This window comes from Camelina sativa, chromosome 7 (assembly GCF_000633955.1).
Source record: "Camelina sativa cultivar DH55 chromosome 7, Cs, whole genome shotgun sequence".
Classification (NCBI taxonomy): Eukaryota; Viridiplantae; Streptophyta; class Magnoliopsida; order Brassicales; family Brassicaceae; genus Camelina; species Camelina sativa.
The window spans coordinates 9,373,084-9,394,407 of record NC_025691.1 but is presented as its reverse complement, the minus strand read 5'-3'; the positions used below and the strand labels follow the sequence as shown (position 1 = coordinate 9,394,407).

Below are 21,324 nucleotides of genomic sequence, written 5' to 3'. Positions count from 1 at the left end.
CAGAGTTCAACTTTAAAGCCACCGAGTACACAACTGCAGTAGACATATGGTCCACAGGTTGTGTGATGGCTAGACTGCTTGTGCAGCCTCTGTTTCCTGGCCAAAGTGCAGTAGTAGATCAGCTCGTTGAAATCATTAAGGTTTTCCGTACACCAACAAACGAGGAGAATACCTCTGGCTTACATACATATATATATATGATATGATTAGTATACTATTAAATTTAGACCTGGAAGTTCAATAATTAAAACGAGAACGCAACACAATGGAAATCAAACTTGTATCTTCTTGCATGTTCACTAGCTTCAGCAAAAGTCTTTCAAGAAATGGTGATCAAACTGGGAACATAGAGAGAGGAGTGAAACTTACATACCACTCCATCTATCTTAATCTTTTTGCACATATCTCCCCTCACAATATAGACCCAAGCTTCTTTAGGTTTCTTGCTATGACAAAACAGAACGAAGCTCTTTCCATAGATGTTATTATCGACGAAGTAACTTGTAGACATGTGCTTAAGTACCATGGGGAAGTCAGGTCGTGAGACAGTCATGAAGTTAATCCACACAACATGGTCTCCATCATCCCCATTACCAATTTTATTCTGTGTCACCCAAATCTTAATTTCTCTTGTTTTTGTGCATTGTTGCAACACTGAAAACCGATCTCCCTTGTAAATCGAGAGGACACGATTATGGAAAGAACCTTTTTTCCCGTTACACGGTAGAATACAAAAGGTCTTAATCATCTCTTTCGAAAAATCAAGCATTTGGATAAAATACTGACCAGTTTCGGGAGACTTATAACCTGTCCAGTATAAATTTCCGTTCAGGGAGACCCTAGACGAGTCACTACTTGATGCTAACTCTTCGCCAAAACTTGCACGACGAGTAACCTTCCACGCATTGGTTGCAAATTCGAAGACTGCAACTCTATGGATAGAATTTGCACTCATACGTCCAATAATCTTGAAACTCTTTTCTGGTCTACTACTATCGTAACCTATGCTCCTGCCACATCGAGTCTCATCCGGGGCAATTCTTTTAGCCTGTCTCAACAACGGATTCCAAACAAGGTATCCTTCATCAACGTCGTCCATGAAGAAGTAACCATCGCAGGTCCCATAGAGATTATGATAAAGGTGACGGCGTAGATCAAAGCACAAATCATTCACTTTTATAGTTGGATCTTCATTGAGATCAACGCTAATCGAATAAATATGGGTATGCGTCTTTAACATGAATTCTGGGGGAGCACAAGCAAAGTTTTTGTTGAGGAATCTCTTATTGTTGAAAAGAGCGTACCATTCTCTGCAAACGGATTTGAAGCGAAGGAGGGATCGAGGTGGAACGCGAAAGAGTATCTCTTCTTCCAGATCTGATGGAAGCTTTCTCGGCACCATTAGGGTTTTTTCTTTTTCTTTGTGAAAAGGAGGAAAGAAAAATCTATTTGAGAAAATTAACTTTGAGTCATCTATGTTTTAAAGGGTTGAGACCCGAGCCGGCGCTGTACATTTATGGGCCGCAAGCCCAATTCGACCTAAATTACAAAGGAACGGAGATGCTGGGTTTGAACTCGGGTCCAGGACCTTTAAAACCAACCACATTTACCAACAGACGAAGAAAACTTCTCATATTATCTGAAGGCCGCAAGCACCTGGTTGGCCGGCTCTGGTTGAGACAAGACAAAGGTTCACCAGAAGTTTCCAACCATGATAATACACAAGTACAATGTTATTTCGATTTGTATTGGATTTTTGTCATATAAGTTGGTTGGATACTGGATTTTGTTCTCTGGTTTATGCAGGATGAGATATTGGTATTATCCTTAACTCTTGTTATCTTCCAACTTATTGTTATGGTTAGACACAATGGTTTAGCTATAGCATTATGAGTAGTCAAATGGATATTACAAAACATTTAGAGTTTAGTCGTTTAGATCTATAGAGATTGAAGAATCTGAGCTTCCTTGGAGATACATTCCAAACTATTGAGTTAAGTTTATTTCCTGAGCAAATACGTAAGAATGAGATACAATTTTATAGCAAAGAACGTTCTTTCTATTACAAGCGCCTTCCCCGGCTTTTTTTTTTTTTCTTCATGATGTCGAAACTAACTATATCTTCTTTTCTATTTTGTTTGCTTTCTTTTTAGAACAATGTGATGTGTATATATATTCGCATCCATATATTTAAAACCTATAATGAGAATGAGATTCATATGTATATGTATGTATGCTTTTTTTTCTTCTCGGGATTTTCTCTTATTTGTAGTAAGATGATGATCAAGTGTTGATGTTTCTTTTATCAGGATGTTCTCTCGAAACCACCTGATCCTATCTGCATATGCAACCACTCTGGTGATGCTCCTCTACTGTATTCCCTCGTAGACTGCGACCCGAACTGCATCTCCGGATTCTCAAACGCCTGCTGACCAGACTGTTTTTTATTTACCAACAAAATAACAGAGATTAGTCACAACTATATCAAGAAACAGAACAGTCTTTCGAGTTATGTCATTTTGGCAGCAGGAGCAAAAACAGAGGTCAATTGGTTCATTTCATGCTTTAAATAGTTAAATGAACAACCACATAGACTCCTAGTTAAGTGTTTTTTTTTTTACAAAAACTGGAGAAGATTTAGTTAATAGGTCAAGAAAGAATCATCACCTCTTTGGGTGGAAAAGCCTCGATGCCAGGGTTCATTCTTGAGTTCACTGCTTCGAGCTTCATCGACAAGAACTGAAAACAACAAATCATTCTCATGAGAACACACATGTAACAAAACAATACGCAAGAGAAGAAAGACAGAGAGGTTTCACAACCTCAACTTGACGCTGCAACGATTGTATATAGTTGATAATCTCATCTAGAACAAGTGCTTTTCCAATAACCTTGTTACATCCGGGTACAAGATCCTGCAAGATCTTCATCCGCTCGCTTATTTTCTCTCTTCTCGCCTACCACAAACACACAAAACCAAAATTGTCTTTTTTCACTCTTTTACTCATTCAACTAAAATAAAAGAAAGCTTTTTATATAAATAAAAAATCATTACTCTTTCAGCTAAACTGTGACTATCGGTAGCTTGACCTCTTCTAGCTCGAACATGAATATAATCTTTACTTGGTTCAATCTGTTGCTTCTTTTGTTCCGTCTCTGTTCCTCCAGGCGATCCAGCTTCACCTTTCCCTTCACTCAGTTCATCTATCTTCTTCTGTCTTTTGTTCTCACCTTCACTCTAAAATCATTTAAAAAAAAAAAAAAAAAAACCATACCAATCAATCTAACAATTTAAATTAAACCGGAAAAAACCGAATCAAACCGGCAAAAGAATTAAAGAAAAATCCGTACAGCGCCATTGGCGGAGACGACGATCTTCGCCGACTTAGACTCGTCTTCCCTCCGCTTCCACGCGCCGGAGATACCTTCAATCACAGCCTGTGACAACGCGTGACTCATACGCGCCGGATCGCCGTTAGCGGCGGCGGTTAGATCAGTATCACCGAACTGATTCGTCCCAGCGGCGAAGCTTCTTCTCGAAGAATCTCCGCTAGATTAAACGGTCTTCCTTCGTTCATCATCCCACTCGGATCCATTAAACTATATGAATCAAAACAAACACATACACGTAAACGACAACAGCTTCCACCGAGTTAACTCAGTCTCCGCCGATTCAAACCAGAGAGAGAGAGAGATGATGATTGATTCAAACTCTCCTTGGACTGTGGAGTCTCTGTGATTGCGTTACTGTGTTGTTGTTGTTGTTGTTAATAAATTAATAATTTTTTCTCCAACATTTTTTAAAAATAAAAAATTTTTTGAATATTTTTTGTGTGCCTCGGGAGCTACGGTGTTTATTAACTTCACTTCATGGCGAGGTTTCCTTACTCTGACCATCGTTGACTTTTTATCTTCTACGAACGCGGGTGTACCTACGCTGTACTGTTGGATCTTGGTAGATCTAAATGGACGGTGGATTAGTGAAACACGTATGGCTATGTGTGAAACACGGAGAGCAAGAAACATACTTTATGAAAATGGAAAAGGACTTGAGGAAGTGGGGACCCACGTAGGTTTCTGATAATATGTGTGTTTTGTTTTTCTGTTTTGTATTAATGCGTTAATTATTTTTATTGATTAGTGATGGGCAATTATTTGGGTTGTGGATTTTCATGATGTAAGGATGATGGATATATACATAGGTTGGATTTTTCAATCCAATAGACTTTTTATTATTTACAAAAGTTTTGATTTAGGCCAAAACTCCATAACTAAACCCATACATGATTCTTATTCATTATTGTGGCAAAAAGAACATGACTAGTATTATTTATTTTAGTATTGTTGAACTAAACCCTAAAATGGCTTAAAACAAATTATAGCTTCTAACACAATTATCTTTTTTTCTAAACGTTGGCCAAAAATTAAAATACCAATTAGGTGCTAAAAGATTGTTCCAATAGTAACAAAATATATTTTTTTAAAAATATATAAAGCCTGATGACTTCGCAAAAAGGCCATATAAATATCTAAAGAACATCAATGGCATTCGAATCAGAAATTAATACTAATTATAAGTGTTAGTGTGTTACGTTAATACTTTCGTATAGTTTTATAAGAAAAATAAAGTAATTTGTTATCTAACGATCAATACATTAATTCGTCGATATTTTTGTAGTATTATTATAAATGTTGCTTGGTCGAAAATACAACATATAAAAATATTTAGTGTTCAGCTTTTATGGTTGAGGAAAGAAGAAAAGAAAAGGAATAGTAGTTTGTGCCAAACTCTTGCTTGTGACCATTTCTTATGATAAATATTCGTTAGGCTTCCCTTTCACCTATAAAGTTCAATGTTTCTCCTTCCTTCTTCTCTTCCGTAACTCAGTACCGCCCATCTCTCTGTCCTATCAAACTTCGACACGTGTTGCTGATGATTCCCGACAACTACGTGAGTAAGTGAGCATCACGCAATCATCGCCGTACCAATGTTCCGCCCGCCTAACTCATCTACTCTTTTCAGACGGAATAACATTTTTTTTTGAAATCATTATGCGTACAACCTCATTTTTGTTTAGTATTGTGAACGTAATTAGTTTTGAACCAATTCTTTTCTTTGTTTGTTGATTCATTGTGAACGTAAATAGTTTCCATTTTAGTAAACATAATTTTATTCTATAAGTACATCTATATTTGAATTAAGTACACTCCAAACCATACATGTATATCTTCAAATATGTTTTTGTGTACTCACGCAAGAGCGGTATGGCACCAATCTAAATGTTTTGTAATTGATGTTGAACATCTAAATAAGGATTAACTAAGAGATATTATGGGCTATGCCGTGCATGATCAGATATGATCTTTGTGATGTGGCTTTCTTTACAGATTATTCAGAATTTGTGAAAATTGTGTATTTTTCTTCGACCGGCCGACATTTTCGACATATCTGAATGATATGAAGATTGACAAGAAGGAGTTTACTTCTTTCTCTTTATCTTTTGTTCATAAAAATGCAAATGTAAGTGCAGATTTTTTGCAGCGCCAAACGCGTACATCTCCGTATATTGTTTTGTACGTAAACAGTTTCTCATTCAATTGGTTCATATGAGCTTATCTTTTGTTCTTTTGTTGTAAAAAAATTAATTAATTAAATAAATGATATGAAATACTACTACTTAACATATGTGACTTACTGGTGATGAAGATTAAAATTCATATAAGTTTATTGGGAGACAAGAAGAATCTTCAAATAATTTAATATTTAATCGTTTAAAAGTGGCATCCTCACGATGGTTCAAAGAATTCTTGGGGAGACATGCATTACTGATTGGACTAATGCAACAAGACGGAGTTGGTGATGTCGATCACTGATTATCATCGGCCTATCCATACTACAAGTGAAGCCAATCGAAAACCTTCAAGATTTTTGAAATGGCTAAATGTAATTATAATTGCATATTGTACCTATTTCAACTATTCACACAACATGAGATGAATCAATTTAACTGAAGCATAAAATATCTATGGTAGTTTAATACTCAAATAAGCAAGCATCAATTTTGAAGAAGAAGACGTTTCTCTTTGTTGGATAAGCTTGAAGTTAACTTGAGGAAGCTATTGTCCTAACCGAGTAATGGTAAAAAGGATAAGATCAATTGTGTTTAGGAGTTATCTAAGCATAAAGAGGTTCCCTATTAGGAATTGGTTTTGGTGTTATATAAATAGAGGTCTTATGCTAAGACATTAGACATGAGTTTGAGAGAGAAAGATTGAGAGGCTTTTGTTTTGAGTGAGTTTCAAAAGTTAATAAAAGAAGTGCTTTTATAAATCTTAATCTTGATATTCAAATTCTAGATTTAGTATCAGAGCATTCAGGTTCGTTTTGATATGTACCTTGTTAAAAACACAACTATCGTTCGGTTGAAAATATGAGTGAATTAGCCACAACTACCAATAAACCAAAGGAAGGTGCTCATTCATAATTACAATGCCCGATATTGCTAAACAGCTCCAACTACACGGTTTGGTCCATGAAGATAGAGGTGATGCTGCAGGTAAACAAGGTTTGGGAAACAATTTGATCCGGGATCGATGATGTCGAAAAGAATGATCTCGCCTGGGCTATACTGTTTCAATCCATACCAGAAGCACTACTCTTATAAGTTGGTAATCAAGAGAAATCTAAAACAGTCTAGGATGCTATTAAAACACGAAACATCCGGCGCTGAAAGAGTAATAGAAGCACGACTACAGACCTTGATGACTGATTTTGATAGATTAAAGATGAAGGAGATCGACACAATTGATGATTTATTGGGAAAGTTCTCTGAAATTTCTACCAAAACAGTGTCCTTAGGAGGACCATTAAAGAAACAAAGATCGTCAAGAAATTCCTCAAGAGCTTACCAAGAGCAAAATACATCCATATAATTGCAGCTCTTGAACAAGTTCATGATCTTAAAACAACAACGTTTGAAGACATTGTTGGGAGATTAAAAACCTACGAAGAATGAATCCAAGAAGAAGAAGATTCACACAAGGGTCAGGGCAAGCTTATGTATGCAAACGCTGCTTCACACGAGGGTCAGGGTGGTTATGTATACAAACGCTGCTCTGCTCTGTGACAACCCGTCCCGTGGAGCCTACTAGCCCACCGCTAGCTGCCCCCATAGACTCCAAGCTGGCCAGGTCAAAGGGTGGGGACCAGGTTTCGAGGAACGCCTGGAGCACCAATAACCTACTGGTGGATTTGGATGTGAGTTCTTTTCCACGGTGAGGGGTTAGGATCAATGACCTGCAGGACCAGCTTAGGGCCTATGGGGACAAGCTAGCGGGATGCTAGTGGGGTCCACGGGACGGGTTGTTACATGCTCCACAAATACAAGAGTCTTCTTATGACGGAGGTAGATGAAGAGGATCAGGTCGTGGTCGTGGAAGAGGTTGCAGAAGGTTTTATAATGGACGCTTTGGCTATCAATCAAGGGAGTATGGCTATCAACAAAGGGACAAGACCAAGATAACATGTTTTTGGTGTGATAAGCTAGGATATTACGCTTCTGAATGTCCAGATCGCTTACTTAAGTTAATCAAACTTCAAGAACTGCAGGAGAAAGAAGAGGAAGACACTCATGAGTCAAAATCTCTTTTGATGTACGAGGTGGTGTATCTTAACGAGAAGAATGTGAAGCCAAAAGAACTTGATACATGTTCAGACAAGATTTGGTATCTTGATAATGGCACCAGCAATCACATGACAGGAAACAGAGCATGGTTCTGCAAAATCGACACAAGGGTCACAGGAAAGGTGTGCTTTGGTGATGATTCACTGGTTGACATTAAAGGAAAAAGATCGATTATGTTTATCACTAAAAACGGAGAACAAAAGATATTGGCAGAGGTCTACTACATCCCAGATCTTAAAAGCAACATCATCAGTCTTGGACAAGCTACTGAATCCGGTTGCGATGTAAGAATGAGAGAGGACTTTCTAACATTGCATGATCGAGATGGAAATCTACTAGTGAGAGTAATTCGTTCAAGAAACAGGCTATATAAATTGAATCTGGAGGTTGAGAACACAAAGTGTCTGCAGATTGCAGGTCTGAATGATTCAACAAAGTGGCATGCTCGATTAGGACCTATCAACTACGAAACTATTAAGAAGATGGTTACTAAAGAACTAGTTATTGGGATACCTAGTGCTCCTAAAGGAGGAGAAACATGTGTATCATATTTATTTGGAAAACAAGCAAGGTAAACATTCCCAAAATCAACTTCTTATCGAGCAAAACGAGCACTAGAACTTGTTCACGGGGATATTTGTGGACCTATCTGTAAAGCCCCCGAACTGTTCCATGACCAAAACCGCCCAGAACAGCCCTGGGATGCTACTTTAGAAATAGCCACCAACGATCCGGCTAAGGTTCTAAAACCCATTTAGACCCTCAGCCAGTCCATTAGTGTTATTTCCACCACTTTAGACATCACTTAGGCTTGCCAACCGTCATGATGCCTAAGTGTTGAGCCGACCCGGGCTAAGTCATTATCAGACATTACTCTTACACGAATATAAAACCGTTTTCTTTCATTATATAAAGATATTTCACAAAGTTTAATAAAAAGACTTTTAGCGTTTGTGGCCAGGCCTATTGCCAAAAAGATTATACATATTTTCCTTTAACATATAAAACATACTTTTTCTTTACACAAGGCACAAAAACTATTTTCGGGCTCCTATCATCCAACACGACTCTAGCTTCCCACTACTAGTTACCTGCATGACAAAATTCTATCATAAGTAATCTAAGATTACTTAATTAGTCTCAGGGGTCCCTACAGAAGATTAGATTCTCATCTCAACCCCAAAATCACAAGGAATCAATCAATCACCACACACAAACAATCAATCAGAGAAAGCATGCGGTAGGTAATAAGCCAAGCAAATAACCACAAGCAAGCAATCAATGCAATCATGCAAAATTTGAATAAAGATAAGTTTTTAGACAAGTTTTACTAGGGCTCGGATATGCTGCCTTCTTTCCCACTCCCTTGTTATGCCCGCATTACAACCACAAAGGCATGCAACCGGTACAAAACACCAAATACACCGTCGTGTAATCAACCTCGGTCAAGGTAGCGAACCAAGACACCAAGCTCTTCGCGACAACATGCAAGCACTATGTTAAGGTGCATGTTGAAGCGGTTCCACAGGGAAGGTCAGACACATCTCCATTCTTGGTGCGCTTATGGATAGTCGGACCTCCCGTCACGAACGCCACACACTAAGACCATCTAACAATTAAAATTTAAGTTTATGGTCTTAAAGAACACATAATCTTCAAAGAAAAGCAACACTTAACCTCACATGCAATAGATTAAATAAACGGATCAACATCCACATTTATGATCTACCATGGAATTCTCCTCAAACATTTTACTTAAGTTTATGGTTTAAAGAACACATAAACTACAAGTAACAATGTAAAATCTCACATGCAATAGATTCAATGAACGGATCAACATCCACGTTCATGATCTACCATGGAATTCCCAAACAAAATTAGATGCAAAAACTTCAAGAAAACTACTAAGAAAATCAAGAAGATGCAACTATATGCACATGCAAATCAAATCTAGAACGGGTCTCCTAACTCCGAACTAGATCGGATCAATGCTCCCTGAACTCACTGTTTTTCGAAGAACTTCAGCTTCTCCAACTCAATCCCTTGCTCGCTTCGACACCTTTTCTCGTAGATGTAAGGAACAATGATACAAGCTCTCCACACTTAAGAAAATTTCTCTCGACTTCTCACTGATCTCTCCAACAGCCTTTGGGCATTCTCTCTCTCTTTCTTTTCTCCAAAATGAGAAGTAGAGATGGTATTTATAGAGAGTGTGGAAGAGCTCCTTAGTCCATACGCATGGGTGAGGTGTCGCGATGAAATTCTCTAACTCAACACTTGTCCAAAGTGTGATGATGATGTGTGTCTCTCTCATTCTCCCATGTCACAAGTGGCGAGTGGAAATAAGGAATATTCCCCTCCAGTTCTCCCAATTCCGATTAAATTATCTCTTAGTGGAATCCTTCCACTAATGATTAATTATTTAATTAATTAATCACCCACTAACTCCTTCCTTGGATTTAAATATTCTCCTTAGTGGGTTCCTTCCCACTAACACACATCGCATCCCGACCATGGTTCAGTTTCGTCGGTCCCTGGTACGCTAATCTGTCCATTCCGCGTACGCCTGTACGATCGATCGTACGACCGACTAGTTGTACCAACCGACCTCTTTTCAGTTCAACCTGTCCTTACTTCCACGTCCGTCTAGCCCGTACCACGTTGTGCGGGTCACTACACTATCTCTCCAACTACAGCTGCGCAAAAGAGATACATGTTTTTGTTGATTGATGATTTCTCTTGTTATATGTGGTCTATTCTCCTAAAAGAGAAAAGTTAGGCATTCGAGAAGTTCAAAACATTCAAAGTTGTGGTCGAGCATGACATGGAAAGTACTATCAAGACATTTTGAACAGACAAGGGAGGAGAGTTTATTTCTCGAGAATTTCAATTGTTCTTTGAAAGAGAATGGATCAACAGACACCTTACTGCACCCTATACGCCTCAACAGAACGTAGTAGTTGAGCGACGGAACAAAACATTGTTAGGGATGACTCGAAGTATTTTAAAATATATGAACATGCCAAATTATCTTTGGAGAGAGACGACAAGACATGCAACTTACTTTATCAATAGAGTGGGAACAAGAGTGTTAGAGGATTTAACACCATATGAAGCACTTAAAAGGAAGAAACCGAATGTAGAACATCTTCGTGTGTTTGGGTGTATCGGCTTTGCAAAGACTGAGACTCCACACCTCAAGAATTTGGATGACAGATCGCGAATGCTTGTCAACCTTGGTATAGAACCTGGTTCTAACGCATATCGACTCTTTGATCCTGTTAGTCGAAAGATTATTGTGAGTAGGGACGTTGTTTTTGATGAAAACAAGAGCTGGATGTGGAGAGATTCAGAAGAATCATCCTTGGACTCAAGAATGTTCACTCTTAGTATTGGAGATTTTGGGAACAATGGAATCAGAGAAGACGGAGTGGTTGCAAAAACAGAGGAAAATAGAATGAAAATAATGACACTATCGAAGAAGAGGATACTTGCAATGAGTCTTTTGACGAACTAGAACCAGAGTTAGCTGAAGGCTAGGAACCATGTCAATCAGCTCCTGTGATTAGAAGATCAGCAAGACAAACTACCAAGCCAAGTTATTTGAAAGATTATATGTTATTAGCAAAGCTTGAGGGAGAACAATTGTTGCTTACTATCGATGGAGAACCTTCGGCCTTTGAAGAAGCAATGGAGCTGAAAGTATGGAGAGATGCGTGTGAAGAAGAAATTGCATCAATTATTAAGAACAAAACATGGAGTCTCGTCGATTTTCCATTGGGATGTAAACCAATTGGTTTAAAATGGGTGTTTAAGGTGAAACGCAACTCTGACAATAGTATAAACAAGTACAAAGCGAGGCTGGTGGCAAAAGGCTATGTACAAAGACATGAAAGTAATTTTGATGAAGTGTTTGCACACGAAATAACAGCTTTAAACGGCGGGGAAATACATCATTTGGATGTTAAGATTGCATTTCTTCATGGTTAATTAAGAGAAGATGTGTATGTTACTCAACCTGAGGGTTTTGTTACTTAAGGTAAGGAAGAAAAGGTTTACAAACTACTCAAAGCTCTCTATGGTCTAAAGCAAGCACCCAGAACATGAAACACTAAGCTGAATCAAATTCTGTTAGAATTAAGATTTGAATAATGCTCCAAGGAACCCTTTATACAGAAAGCAAGAACAAGGACATCTTCTCATTATGGCGGTTTATGTGGATGATTTGATAGTCACAGGCTCTAGCTTAGAGCTTATACTCGATTTCAAAAGGGGAATGGCAAGGAAGATTGAAATGAGTGATTTGGGAAAGCTTACATATTATCTTGGTATTGAGGTTTTCCAAGGAAAAGATGGAATTGTATTGAGACAAGAAAGATATGTGGAGAAAATTTTTGCCCGAGACAAGAATGAGTAACTGCAACTCTGTTCTTATCCCGATGGAGTTTGGTTTGGAGCTTTCTAAAGCTCCACATAAAAAACACATTGATGAGAAAAACTATAGAAGGATCATCGGGTGCCTTAGATACCTGCTCTATACTCGGCCTGATCTTTCATTCCTTGTTGGTGTTCTGAGCAGGTACTTGCAGGAACCACGAGAGTCGTATGGAGTCGCATTAAAGCAAGTTTTAAGATATCTTCGTGGAACATCCTCTCATGGTCTCTATTTCAAGCGAGGGAACAAAACAGGTTTGATAAGATTTAGCAATAGCAGTCTTAGTGTGGATTTGGATGATGGAAAGAGTAATGCAGGTCACATTTTCTATTTCAATGAATGTCCCATCACATGGTTCTCCCAGAAACAACAAGTTGTTGCTCTATCTTCCTGTGAAGCAGAATTTATGGCTGCTATAGAGGCAGCTAAGCAGACTATTAGGCTTCAAGATCTTTTTGCAGAGATCATTGGGACTGAAAGTAAATCGGTGACAATTCGAGTTGATAACAAGTCTGCCATCGCACTCACTAAGAATCCTGTCTTCCACGGACGCAACAAGCACATTCATCGATGTTACCACTTCATAAGAGAATGCATTGAGAATGGACTGGTTGTAGTTGAGCATGTTCCAGGAGTTGCACAAAGAGCTGACATTTTAACAAAGGCACTCGAGAAGAAAAGGTTCAAAGAAATGAGAGGCCACATTGGTGCACAAGAAGTTTTGAAGAGTAGTTTCAAGCTTATGGGGGGAGAATGTTGGATAAGCTTAAAGTTAACTTGAGGAATAAGCTATTGTTCTGACCGAATAATGGTTAAGAAAGATAAGATCAATTGTGTTTAGGAGTTATCTAAGCAGAAAGAGGTTTCCTATTAGGAATTGGTTTTGGTGTTTTGGTGTTATATAAATAGAGGTCCTATGCTAAGACATTAGACATGAGTTTGAGAGAGAAAGATTGAGAGGATTTTGTTTTGAGTGAGTTTCAAAAGCTAATAAAAGAAGTGCTTTTATAAATCTTAATTTTGATATTCAAATTCTAGACTCTTGTCGTGCAATGCAATCAATCTAGCTAGTGTTGAGACAATCGTACTATTTACTCATGGAAGGTAACTCAGTAACTACGTTCACTATAATAAACTTCTCCAAATCCAAGGAAGGGATGCACATGTAGGAATCATGTTGGATGATATTTGAATATGGCTGACCCGGTTTAAGCTGTTGTCTTTCGCTTAATTATGTCCCATGGTCATAATCAAATAGCATACCATTTGGCAAATTTGGCCCGCCAGAAACCAAATTCACTATTGACATTTGACACCAATATATTTTTTTTTTCACTAGAGTGTCTTTTATTGAGTAAAACCTATTAAACAGGCCAAATTTACAAGCCAAAAGAACAATTCTAAAAAACAACCCAACTAAAACAAAAGGGGAAAATTTCCAAACAAAATGCCAACTATTTAATATTTGGCAGAAAAAAACATGAACCTTTTTCGTTGTCAGAAAAATATACAGACTATTTCTTAGTTGATAAAAAATACACGAACAATTTTTTTTTTTCAATTTCTCATTGTTTCTGTTACGACTGTTAACGGCATTACGACGGCGTTACTATTAAAAAAAAATCCAAAAAAAAAACACAAACTATTTATTTTTGCCAGAAAAATACATGAACTTTTTTTTATTTACCTCAAACATACATAATTTCCCGTTTCTTATTTTTCCATTAACAATATTAGAGATCATAATTTATAATTTTATTTGCTCTCTTGAAATTCATACAAGTTTTCACTACTATTTAGGATAACTAAATTCAAAAATAAAAATACACAATTAGATTAATCGATTTCCAAATTTCTCAATTAGTGTTTTTTTTGGATTTATACTGACTTTACAAATTTTGAAACTTCATCAACACTTAAATTCTAAAATTTCATGAGATCTCCACCTTTGTAGACCTTTGTATACCTTTTATAAAATATTCATCTCTCTAGTTTAGTACCTTTTATGATGCTAGTGTAAATCATCTAATGGGATGGTGTACGCAAACTTGATTGAGATCATAGATTATAGCTATTTTGTGGGACATCAACTCTTGCAACCTAGCCAGATTCACCATTCATTTATGCAAAAACAATACTAACTGAGAAATTTGGAAATCGATAATCTAATTGTGTATTTTTGTTCTTGAATTTAGTTATTCTAAATAGTAGTGAAAAATTGTATGAAGTTCAAGAGACCAGAGAAAATTATGAGTTATGATCTCTAATATTGTTAATAGAAAAATAAGAAACGGAAAATTATGTATGTTTCAGGCAAATAAAAAAAAGTTCATGTATTTTTCTGGCAAAAATAAATAGTTTGTGTTTTTTTTGGAATTTTTCTTTAAAATAATAATGCCGTCATAATGCCGTTAACAGTCGTAACGGAGACAAGAAGAAATTGGAAAAAGATAATAGTTCGTGTATTTTTTATCACCTAAAAAATAGTCTGTGTATTTTTCTGACAATGAAAAAAGTTCATGTTTTTTTCTGCCAAATATTAAATAGTTGGCGTTTTTTTTGAGAATTTTCCCAAAACAAAAGCCCACATGCCCAAATATAATTTCTTCCTTTAGACTGAAGAGATAAGGTGGATCACGGACCACGTGGCAAGAGGGAGACATGCTAGTTAACACGTGGGAAGTCGAAGAATGGAGTCTCCGATCACCGGCAGACGGAAGTAGTGCCGGAAAACTTCGATTCCGGTCAAAATCGCCGGAAAGTTACACCGGAATCTCGATCTACACCCAGAAAAAGCAGCGGATTCCAATTTTGCTGAGAAAATGACTCCAAAGCAGAGTTTCATCATCTTCGTCTTAAGTAAAGAACTTTTCAATCTCCAAGAAAGAATCTATATCATAAACCTGCAAACCAAACAAACTCCATCGACCCATCAAACTTCGGCATAGAAACATGCATCATCATTAATTACTTCAAATCAAACCAAGTGAATGATAGAAGCAATCAAAAGCGGATCCGAAGATGAACCGAATCAAGTGGGACAACAAAAAGCTAAAACCAAACACCGCCAAAAGAAAGACGGTGGATCTACCAGAGAAAAGCCGGCCTAAGCGGTGCTAAGGTAGCCACCGCTGCCGGAGAAAGAACCGGCCAAAACAGTGCTAAAGGAGCCACCATTGCCGGAGAAAAAGCCAACCAATCATGTTAAGAAAACCGGAGATGCCAGACGCGAATCCAATACACGGGAAACTAAGCCGGGAAAAACCAATCCGGCGTACAAAAAACAGATCGGAAAGAGTTTCTTTCTCTCTCAGAAATCGTAGAGAGAGAAGAGGACACCAATGTAGTCCATTTTCAGTTTTTTATTTTTTCACATAGAAAGATATTAATATTATGCACGTGGAAAATACGTAATTTATGCGGAAATGAACTAACTATCTACATCACGGGATGAACAATAACAATAGTTCACGTCTTCATTTCTCTAAAAGGTGATGTTTTCTATCCATTCAATTGGTACGTTGGAAATTGTTTTATATGTATTTTAATCGTCTGTAATTTTATTTTTATTTTAGTAATTTCTTTTAGAAACCATCAAAAGCAATGAGGTGTGTCTCATTTGGCTAAAAGCCTAAAAACTATTCCAACTGGTATGAAGTTATGAACTAACAAATAGAAAAAATAAATAATCAAAAATAGGATTCTCACCAAGGTGAATATTTATATAATTCAAAAAGATAATACACCATCATAATTATATTTCTTTTATTTATTAATTTTCATTTGCTTAATTTCTTCTAAACTCAAAATTTCTATATACCACTAATTCTTTTTGTTGCATTAACAGTTCATTAAAACTTTTGACCCTACTTTACCTTCTAACATTCCATTTATAATAAAACGGAAATACACAACATTATTTTGTAGACTATATAATTTTAATAAGTTGGTTACAAATAGATTATACATTAATGATAGATTAATTGGTTACAAATAGATTATACCAAAAATTTTAAAGAGAATATTCGAAAGAATCATATCATCTAACTTACATATTAATTTCTTTTATTAAATTATTCATCAAATAAAATCTTTTGATATCTAATTTAACTTATTAATTTGTTAATTATCATTATACTTTACCTCTCATTTTTATATATGATTCTATTTTGTGAAACAAATAAATTCTCATATTATTTATTATAATTAAAAAATAGTTTTATTTCTGGAGATACCATAAGTTGAATTTTAACATACCAAAATTTTATTTTAAAATATAAATATACAAAATTTTTGTATAAAATAAAATCTAACCAATGTTATAGCACGGATACTTATTTAGAATCATTAACAATATAAAACTTACAAAATAGGTGTCTTTTTTAAAGCCATCATATTTAGCATATAATTTTATTGCATAATGTTTTATCCAAAAAAGCTTTTAAAAACAATCACATAAACTATATTTTATATAAAAATTAAAATATAAATAAAATAAATTTCAACTCGTGCTCTAGCACGAGTCTTAATCTAGTCATTTTAGTATAATAGCAGTTGCACTTGACATCGATGGTTCATGCCAATCTCTTGCTTTTTGTATTTTTGTTGAAAAAACCAAAACTATTTATTTTATTTGAATGTATAGATCAATATCTATCGATTTAGGTTTACTGATTTCTCGGGTTTTTGGTTTATGAATGATGATATTTAAAATAAATCCTAATCTATAATAAATAGTCTGATATAAATTCAAATTGTGGTAATTTTGGAAAAAAAATATTTTGTGCTATTTTTGGAAAAAAACTAAAATATGGTATTTTTGGAAAAAACCTTTTTAGTGGCATTTAAAGGAATTTCTCATACTAATACAAGAGCATACATTGATCATTAATCAAGGAGAACTTTGAGTCATTAGCTAAAGAGAAAATGGCACATGAGAGATCAATGTCTGTCGATAACTCTTCCACGAGAAGCTCAATGGAAGATGAGATGGTCCCTGTCAAACAAAGACTACTGGACATTGAAAGAGTAGTTATGACTAAGCGTCTCACCGGCATGAAGATAGCTACTTGAGGTAGTACAAGGACCATAACATGAAGCTTCAGAATCTTGGGAGCAAAGAAACTCACCAATGATAGGTGACAAACCGTAATCTAACAGGTGGAGTCTTTCTAGCATAAGAGCCTTGGCTATAGAGATCAAGGCTTCCACACAAAGGTTGTGGTCGGTGTGACACCAAAAAATGATAGCTCATATTTTCCGGCGACTGATGAAAGGTGGTTACTAGTGATAATGGGTTAGCATTACAAATAAGAGTGAAGTTCTTTGGGTGGTGGCTGCAATATCTAGCTAGTATTGACAAAGGGTGACTATTGACAAAGGATCTACCAAAGACATAGTCAAATTGGTGGAAACAAGAGTTCAGAGCTGTATAGCCTAATAGCTTTAGAGCCAAGGGAGCAGAGATAATTACCACATAAAGAGCATAAACCAGTGCTCTACCTAGATGATTGAAACATCCTAGCAGTTTAATCGGTGTATGCCTCAAGAGGAGTCTTCGGTATAAGAGGATATACTCACGATTTGGACCTAGATACGAGCTAGGAGTTGTAAAAGAGTAGGAAGAGGTTGACATGGATATTTGGAAGTTGGGCTGGAGCTAATAAACTGTTAATGGGCCAACTTCATGGATCACGCCCACCAAGGAAACACTAGGGTTTACACCATAGGCAAAATGATGTGTGGCGGCTGGTCGGAGTGGGTGACTAGAATTTCAATGACAAGAACATCTCCGGTGAACACAAAAACAGCCCAGGCAAGCTCTGTTGGTGTGGTGAGTAGATAGAGTGGAGGTCCAGAAGTTCGGTAAGACTGTGATTTTGAAGAGAAGCTCGCCGTGCGCCGTCAACATCTTCCCCCGGAATCATTTGATATTTCAGAAGGGTATTCCTCAGCCATCAACAATCGAGGTGAAGGACTCTTCAGGTGAGAACAGGAATCCGACTTTTGAGTTGTACAACACAGTGGACAATCGATCCGCTATCGCAGAAACTGAGACTATGTAGAGACAGGTGGAAAATCGCCGGAAACCACCCTCTTTCTTTGCGATAGAAACCGTCCAGATCTAGATTTTGCAAGCTTTTAAAAAGTAGCCAAAAGATTAAAAAAATGGGGAAAACGCAGGAAAAGAAAAAGAGACTAAAAAAGATGAGAGCAGGGAATAGAACAGAGATCGCCCGACATCGGCGAGCCGAAGCTACCTCGATGCTGGAATTTTTTTACGGAAAGGTTGCTTCGATGTTGGTGACTGGAAGAAAAATCTTTTTTGGTTTAATTAATCCACCGGAAACTTTAATTACAACATTTCTCTAAGATTCATATTCTGGTTGGTTCTAGATCATATTTTTATTCGGTTCTATTTTTGGATTCGATTTTTGGATATAATATTTTTGCTCACATTGCATCAACTCAAATTATCTAAATCAAATACTCCTAACGGAACTTATTATCAAAACTTAAAATCTTGTTTTTTTTTTTGTTATTTTGAAATTTATAAGAAGATAAATGCTACTATCGTCAATATTAAGCACTAGAGGATCTTCTTTAACAACGACTTTAGTCTGACTTTATGTTGTTGCTTAGATGTTCAAGTCATTGTCCATCAAACGAACAAAATCCCAAAAATAACAAATCAAATTTTTTTTATAACAAAATGTATTTGTCACTCCATCATTTATTATGAGGGATAGTTGGTACCTTGTTCTAAATTAGAAAATATGAAAATGCTTTTTAAGCTTGGAAAACGACGGTAGGCTACCACTGATCAATATTAGGGGGTGTTATTGGAGGAAGCATTTTAATTGATTTTAGTTATCTGTGGATTTTAAAATTCAATGGTTTTCTAATGCATTTAACATGGATTTGTTGTCATTAACAGCTGGATTTGAAAGACATTAATGGATTTGAAAGTCATTATTAACTGGACTTTATTATTTAACTTAAATAAAATAAATTTACCCATAATTGCGTTGTTAACCAAAAATGAAGGTAAAAATCAAGGCAAAAATATATTGAACTAATATTATCAATACTCGATACGTTACATTGGTTTTGCAACAATAATGAGGGAGAAGCTGGGTGTATCTGCTAAAATCACCGATGGGAAGCCGTCACAGCTAGGGCTCGCTGGAAGAGAGGAAGAGGACGGTGACGGCGGAGAATGAGAGAAACCGGAGAGAGAGCAGATTTGAGGAGGTGGGTCAGGTGGAGCCACGGAAAAGAAGGCTCTGGTGGGGGTGTTGGAAGAGGCCTCAAGACGAAGGAAGTGACCAAATGCGTCGGGAGTGGAAGACAAGACCTTAAAAATCGACGGAGGACAAAGAGTCATTTGAAGGGAGGAACCTCACCGGAATCGCAAAACGCCGGGAGAGAAGGCCATCTGAGAGATCTTGACTATGAAGCAATAACTGATCAGGAATGGAACTGCCGATGAAGAAACGCATGTAGAAGGACATCTTCTTAATTCTTCCACTAATATGCTGAATCAATTCTGAACAGAGAGAAAGACATTGAAATACTTAAGAAATATGTTGGAGTGTGTTTGTTCATCTTTTCAGAGTAAAGTCCATTAAGATCTAAAATGACACCAAATCAAATGGACATTGAATAACAGAAGTTTTTTATGTATTTTAAAATCCATCAAATAAATACATAATCCAATAACACCAGATTTTAATTCTCTTTTTTAAATACCTAATTGAATAACGTTTGATTTCAAAATACATCAGATTCCTTTAGAATACAGTGTTGAATAACACCCCCTTAATCTCTATCAAAAATATCAATTAATGCAACAAACAGTCTACATTATATTCATATTTTCTAAATACATTTTGTGATCTATACTTTAAGTCATTAATTATATGGAAGGTCTTTGAAAAAATAATAATTTCAAAGTTTATCCAATTTTCATAAATCTTTTTACCTAATTCAAATATAAATATATGATAATTCTTTCACTTTTATTTGACTTTATATTTCGATTATTTTGAATTATTATATAATCCATTTACTAAATAGAATTTGTGATTTTTTCTACATATGATGTGATTCAAAAAATTTTAGACAATCGATGAATAAAAAAAATGCATATAAAATGATGTCTCATATCGCTTGGAAAAATAGGACAATGTTTCAGAGTCATAATATAAAAGAAACCAAAATGATTCTAAATACAAAAAAGCAGTGAAATTGATTAATCATACATTCAAATTTATAAATTTTCTTTGGTTTACTCTGATTCTTTATTTTAAAAGAATTTTAACTTTAAAAATAAAATAAAATATAATTAATTTAATGCTACACGGGTAAAACATCTTATCATTATTTTATTAACCCTATCAATATTAGAGTAGTAGATATATCTAATTAAGTTGATTAAATTAATATTATGTAAAAAATCAAATTGTCTCAGGGATTAAATCATAAAATTAACAATCAAAATACAATTATATAATATTAATCTCTAAACAAAGCAAACAAAAATAACAAACTAATACAACTTAAAATTTAAAATTTTTACTTACAAATAACTTGTTACACGGTATACTGCGTTTACTGCTGAAACAAATTTTATTCATAATTATATGGTTGAATATGCTTTTCACATATCGTTCGCAAGTTTGAGGCTTTACTAAATTTCTTATCCTACCGTTTACCTCTTGGTGTTGGGCACAAAATAACACATAAGGCCCATATAAAAATAATTTTGTAATATACTTTTGTAAACTATACAAAATTGATTTAATTCGAATGGGTTTTTTCTAGTGACTTATTTCGCTGACAACTTAAAATTATTATCTCTACACCCTGATAGTTCCGTGCAATATTTTTCGAGGAAAAATTAGAAATAAATATTTGATATATTTTCAAAAATATTATTAAATTTTTATTTTTGTTTTCTGAGCAAACATTACATAACAATCTAAATCTATGAGTTTTATTATTAAATTCGAGTTTTACTGTGGGCTTTCAACTCAAAACCAATTGATAATGAGTGAGAAGCCCTAGTCCTTTATACATTACTTAAGTCCCTTCACATCTATTAGATGTAGGATCTTTTCACCACACGTCCTCTCAAGATGATAGCTCTTCCAGAGCTATTAATCTCGACAGAATCCATCACGCTCTCTCAAGATAATGCTT

At 35.8% G+C, this 21,324-nt stretch overlaps 2 protein-coding genes across 2 annotated transcripts; both read right to left on the bottom strand.

The window, feature by feature from the left end:
- LOC104700796 (putative F-box protein At1g58090) lies at positions 221–1,428 on the bottom strand. The gene has a single exon (XM_010416384.2). The coding sequence runs from the start codon at positions 1,400–1,402 to the stop codon at positions 320–322; it is 1,083 nt and encodes a 360-aa protein (XP_010414686.1). The 5' UTR covers positions 1,403–1,428; the 3' UTR covers positions 221–319.
- On the bottom strand, positions 1,974–3,555 carry LOC104700795 (transcription factor BPE-like; the record flags this gene model as incomplete). The annotated part of the gene is made up of 5 exons (XM_010416383.1): positions 1,974–2,437; positions 2,668–2,739; positions 2,823–2,957; positions 3,056–3,238; positions 3,352–3,555. Coding segments are annotated over 5 exons (726 nt in total), but the record flags the coding sequence as incomplete, so codon positions are not given.

Coding starts and splice junctions, on each gene's coding strand:
- LOC104700796 (XM_010416384.2), bottom strand. CDS start 1,402: ATGGTGCCGAGAAAGCTTCCATCAGATCTGGAAGAAGAGATACTCTTT.